Here is a 6,123-nt window from a genome sequence, read left to right as displayed (position 1 = left end):
TGCTTTGATTTGTAATTTTGAGGTACCAATCCCCAGCACCATCTGGCACAGGCCATGGTTCTTGGTTCACCCACACCACAAACCAGCCACGCCGAACAGTGAGAATCTTTCCACAGGTGCTCTTGAGACAACATTTTCAAGGTCCTAAGTCCTAACTACATCACTTTCCACTGAGTATTTTTTTTCTGTAACAGTTGCCTTACGTATGGCAAGTGATTCTTGGGTGCCTCTACCCTCTAATAGATTAGCAGGAGGAGCATGATCATACTCCCTTATAAAAGTTTGCATTCCAGAAGGGTTAAATCGGGTTTTCCCTTTCCATGCTTTAGCACACATGTAACCAGCACTCAAAACAGGAACTGTTTCATCTCCATTAACATTGTAAACCCCTCCTTTGAGACAAGAGCACTCATCTGAACTGTCTGCCATTGTATCAATCTGAAAAGGAATGTAACAATCTGTTGTTGCACTCAGCTTGTAAATATAGGCTCTCTCAGTAGGAATTCCAACTCCATATAAAGAAAATATCTCCATATCTGAAGCATTTGGAAATCTGCATGTATTGTAAGACAAGGAGTGTAAATCACATGCGAGAAAATTTTCAACCTTTTATCTACCTCATACATGACCTAGAATGAGACGCTTGTTCAAATTTACAAATACATAGACTAGTTGTACATAAATGATAATCAAGCAGTGTGCACAATACACCTGCGCCAGAATTTTGATTGCTTTCAACTTTGTGTTCAAATTCTTCATTTTCTCCAAAAAATTTAGAAATGTTAACACCTTGATGGACTTTAAGAAATCCAGGAAACATTATGAGATTCAACAGAATCAGTGTTTACTGATTACATTATTTGACCGTTAATTTCTGCAATGAATGACATAAAAACTACTCAGCCGGAAAATATAAACAATGAATTTGTGTTGCAGCCTTACGGGAGAAACCCAAATGCCCCAAATCAAGATAAATAATGGTCTGATTTTATTTTATTTTTTTGTTGACAACGAGAATTAATGGTCTGATTGTAACAAACTTTACCTTCATGAAGTGTTCAATGGATCACACAAAAACCAAAAAGTTGGTAAACAAGGGTAACAAAAATTAAAAAATCCTACTTTAAAATTGATAAAAGGGAAAGTGACTATAATTTATTTTAAGGATAACAAATATAATTAGTAGTGACATGAACTAGGCCACCCCAAAGTATATTCAGTTGAAAATTATTACTTGAATGGTTAGAAATGTAAAGCATATCATAACAAAAAAATTGGACGGTAACTTTGCATGGGTTGGAAATAGCCAACAACTCTTTAGCCAGATAAGAAGTGTAGCAGATGAGTGTAGCATATCATTAACATACGTTCAACGGATGAGTGTAACTCCTAAAAACCATAGAACTTTCTCTCGCAGTTAAAAAAAAGTTATCACTTGTCATAATGTCATAGCCGGGTAACAGGAACAACTAACAAAACTTTAAACAAGATAACTTCCAAGATTTGAATAGTTCAAGAAATAGGTGAATATAAGTAAATACAATAACTTACAGTGTACTTCTGCATAAGCGTCTTCATCTTTTGACGATTTCTTTTCCAGATTTCAACAGACGCAAGCCTTCATAATTCAAGTCTTTGAATGTACTTCTAAATTTCAAGGATGAAACACGTACTCAATTGAAAATTGGAGAGAAGTGGGTTTTAGAGACAAGTGTAGTCTGCCAACAGATGCACAAACCTGGTGGACAAATTTAGAACCCATGAAATCATTATCAAGAACCACCGATCCTCCTCCCGCTCTTAAGTCTTGTAAGAATGATTTTGTAAAAGTTACATAGAAAAATGCAACCATTTCTACTTGAATAATGATAGCAATACAAAGAAATAGCTAAAATCTACCTCAAGTACGAAAAGACTGAGTGTTTTTCTGTAAGGAAAAAAAATCCAGCATATCTGATTTTATAGTGAGGTTATAAGCTGAAACAGTATGGTTGAATCATCATTTTACTTGGCTAGCATTAAATTATTAAGTATCAACCAAGACCTAATGTTTTTTCTAAAATCAAGCCATTAAGTAGATGACAAAACGTAGCCTATAAGTATTAGCCCTCTTTCTAACCCATACTGAAGTCAGCAGTTCTACAAAGAAAACATAAAAATATTCACACTTTAATACACAAGGTAAACCATAAGCTACAACATTAGAAATTCAAACTTACAGAACCAAATTTAGTAGCAAAGCAACTAGATAAACCATAACACAACCCACTCCAAACCACAGCAAAGCACGATGAACAAAAATCAAACATAAGTACCTAGCAGACATACTAACATGGGATCCCAGGGATAGTCAACCTCGGAATAAGGCATCACAATTCACAAACAATCAGATGAAATTTTCAAAGGTATCCGAATTAATATAACCTAATTTAGAGCATACTTAATAAATCAAACAAATTAACTTACAACACAAAATCCAAACTCTCGATTTCTTACAATCAAACAATCTTAACTTTACAATAAATAGGAACATGTGAAATATTATCACAACAACGCATAAATCGGAAATAAAATACAAAAGAAATTAAATACCGATTTCCGGAACTTCTTGATTGCCGCCATAGTCTTGTGCTGTCGTGCTTTGAACATCTTCCATACTTGAAGAACAATTCAATTTCAAAATAATTAAAAACCTTAATTTCTAAAGAACGAGATCAATGTAATTTAGGAATTAGAATTAAAATATGAAATCAGTAAATATGAGGGAAATAAGAGGAGAGAAAGAACCCTAGGAAATGGAAAATTGAAATGCGAAGAGTTAAAGCAGAGAGATTCGAAAATCTCAGAAAGTTTGAACTGATTTTAGAAGAGAGAGAAAATTTTAACAAATTAAATACTATCTACTTTTACAAATAAGAAAAAGAATAAATAAAATATATTTTGAAATTTGAAAATTGAAACCAGAATTGTAGAGAGAAGTAGAAAATTAAAGGGAAATGTTTAATTAGTGGGTCAAACACAAATAAGCACGTGAATTTTGTTGTAGATTAAGAGTTTTCAAGGCTAAAATGAAGAACAAGAAAGTAAGACTTACGGAACTTGTTGTGCCGTGGTAACCAAACCACTGCCTTGAAAACGAGATTCGGTGCAACCGGGGTGCACAATTGTATTCACCGATTCGTTCCCTAAGGTTTACACAACTCTCAACACACAATGGCACTCTTGGGTGTGAGATGGAGTTACCAGAACTTATGCCCAAAAGAGAGGAAGAAAGGGAGATGATAAGGGAATGATTTTCTGTAAACAAATCAAGAAATGAAGCATGTATTTATAGGATTAGAGGAGAATACAAAACAACCCAAAGAAACCAAAGGACTCAAAAGAATCCAATGGTATTGAATCACCAATTAAATCCATGATAATGAAGGGTTTATAACCCCCATAATCAAGAGAAATAATGGACCAACTTAATCATCATAATCAGAATGATAATTGTCCATAAATCATACTTAAAAGGTTATCATAAAAGAGGAATCCAAAGAGAAGATCAAAAACGGACAACACTAAGAGCCGATCTCGAAACCTGCCGGTTTCTCAAAACCGGCCGGTTTTCGGTGCACTTCAAAAATGCCTTTTAAGTCCGTTTTTCAACTCACGCTCGAAACCTGCCGGTTTTGGAAAACCTGGCAGACAGGTTTTGGGAAAACCTGCCGGTTTTCCAAAACCTGGCAGGCAGGTTTTGAGCGCTTTTCCATCTTTAAATTCCAACAATCCCCCACTAAAGATGAGAAAAGATATCAAATGGAAGAGGAAAATATTGGGCATAAGAGGAGATCAATACATAGCATTCGGTGTTACATTTAAGTAAATTGAAACCAAATGTTTAGTGAAGTGGAACAATGACTTACAAGTCCAAGGGTGGACTAACCTTGAAACCCTTAAACTTTTGATCAAAGAGTGGACTAACCTTGAAACTCTAAGATTTAAGTCAAGCCCCCCACAACACATACATCACCCCAAAGATCTAGTAAACTCCGCAAAGTGAACGCGTTTTAAGCCATGCGTTTACCTTAGTCTCATGGAAGCTCTAGGAAACCGCCCAAGTTTCCATGGAAGATGGCGAGTCTTCACAACCACGTAGGTGAATCCCTTGTGCTTCTCAATAGCACAAAACATCTCTTAGGATTCATTAAGAGTTTAAACAAACTCAACCTCCACATAAATTACAACGGTGGATTTCTCAAATGCTTAGCTAGAGCACCTACCACGTAAGTATAAATCCATTAAGAATTCCAACGAATTCAACCTACACTAAGCATTACAAACACAAACTGCCATAGGAATGGAATATTAGTAATGCTTATCATATTCACTTCATGGGCTTAAGCCCCATTCCCCTCGACGAGTCAAGAACTTGGTTCCTTGCCAACCCCTTAGTCAAAGGATCCGCCAAATTTCTTTCGGACCTTACATAGTTCAATGCAATCACTCCATTTTTGAGTAGTTGCCTCACCGAACTATGTCTAAGGCGTATGTGCCTCTTCTTACCATTATAGTTGCTATTATTAGCCACACCAATTGCCGCTTGAGAATCACAATGCAAGGATACCGAGGAAGTTCTCTCCCCCCACAATGGGATATCGGCTAGGAGGCTCCTTAACCAATCCACTTCTTGACCTGCCAACTCAAGAGCAATGAATTCAGATTCCATGGTGGAGCGGGCTAAACATGGTTGTTTTGAGGACTTCCACGAAATAGCACCTCCACCCAACATAAACACATAACCACTAGTAGAAACCACTTCATCATTATCGGACACCCAATTAGCATCACAATAACCTTCCAAAACATTAGGAAAGCGATTAAAATGCAAACATACCTCCATGGTACCCCTTAGGTACCCAAGTAATCTATGAAGTGCTTTCCAATGTTCACTACTAGGATTGTGAGTATATCGACTTAATCTACTTACCGCATAGGCAATGTCGGGACGTGTGCAATTCATCAAAAACATTACATTTCCTATTACCTTGGCATATTGCTCTTGAGATACACTTGAACCCTTATTCTTTGTAAGCTTTACACTTGCATCATAAGGAGTCTTACATGGCTCCACATCATAGCAATCGAACTTCTTCAAGATTTTCTCCACATAGTGAGATTGACTCATTGAGAACCCATCCTTGGATTTGGTCAAACGAATACCAAGGATCACATCGGCTTCACCTAAGTCCTTCATTTCAAATTAGTAGACAAAAAATCTTTAGTGTAATTCACAACCTCAAGGTTAGTGCCCATAATAAGCATGTCATCAACATAGAGACAAATAATAACACAAGAGGAATCAAATACTTTAGAATACACACAAGAGTCCGAAGAATTAGTCACAAAGCCATCACTCCTAAGAGTACAATCAAACTTTTCATACCATTGCTTAGGAGCTTGTTTCAAACCATACAAAGACTTTTTAAGTCTACACACCTTATGCTATTGACCCTTAACTACAAAGCTTTCCGGTTGAGTCATGTAAATTTCCTCATCAAGATCACCATTAAGAAAGGCTGTTTTAACATCCATTTGATGGACCACTAAGTCATGAATTGCCGCTAAAGCAACCAAAGTCCTAATGGTGGCAATCTTAGTCACAGGTGAGTAGGTATCAAAAAAGTCAATTCCCTCTTTTTGAGTGAAACCTCAAATAACAAGTCTAGCCTTAAACTTATCAATAGAGCCATCGGGTTTCTTCTTCTTAGTAAAGATCCATTTATTACTTATGGGTTTAGACCCCTTAGGCAAATCACATAAGTCCCAAGTATGATTAGACATGATTGAATCTAATTCACTTTTAATGGCCTCTTTCCAAAAACTAACATCTATGGATTTCATAGCTTCACTATAAGTCTTTGGGTCTTCTTCTAAGAGAAACAAAGAAACAACAATTTCACTCAAATAATCCACATCAAAGTCTTCTACAAGAAAAACGGTCAAGAAATCTGGTCCAAAGGTAGTCTCTACTCTAAGCCTTTTACTCTTCCTAGGTTGGATTTCTTCCACTATAGTGGGAGGAGGAGGAACACTAGGACTAGGCAAAGAAACATCCAAAGGCACATCAACACTTGACTC

The 6,123-nt window shown here is 36.5% G+C and overlaps 1 protein-coding gene across 2 annotated transcripts; it reads right to left on the bottom strand.

Annotated features, from left to right (window-relative positions):
• LOC130459694 (phospholipid:diacylglycerol acyltransferase 1-like) lies at positions 1–2,656 on the bottom strand. Of its 2 annotated transcripts, none has more exons than XM_056827195.1 (3): positions 2,593–2,656; positions 1,552–1,738; positions 1–438 (listed from the first exon to the last, which is right to left on the bottom strand). In XM_056827195.1, the coding sequence occupies exons 2-3, from the start codon at positions 1,576–1,578 to the stop codon at positions 145–147; spliced, it is 321 nt and encodes a 106-aa protein (XP_056683173.1). In that variant the 5' UTR covers positions 1,579–1,738; positions 2,593–2,656; the 3' UTR covers positions 1–144. The 2 variants fall into 2 exon arrangements, 1 of the variants encoding a protein (XP_056683173.1); XR_008919278.1 differs by having other exon boundaries at positions 414–553.
• Positions 2,657–6,123: the final 3,467 nt, after the last annotated feature.

This window comes from Spinacia oleracea, chromosome 4 (genome assembly GCF_020520425.1).
Source record: "Spinacia oleracea cultivar Varoflay chromosome 4, BTI_SOV_V1, whole genome shotgun sequence".
In the NCBI taxonomy this organism is placed as follows: Eukaryota; Viridiplantae; Streptophyta; class Magnoliopsida; order Caryophyllales; family Amaranthaceae; genus Spinacia; species Spinacia oleracea.
The sequence above is the reverse complement of the archived record's forward strand: the minus strand, read 5'-3'. Positions and strand labels throughout refer to the sequence as shown.

Excerpts from the sequence above, each read along its gene's own strand:
- LOC130459694 (XM_056827195.1), bottom strand. The coding sequence starts at position 1,578 with ATGAAGACGCTTATGCAGAAGTACACT. Across the intron at positions 439-1,551 it reads CGCTTATGCAGAAGTACACT|ATTGATACAATGGCAGACAG; the intron begins GTAAGTTATTGT and ends ATTCCTTTTCAG.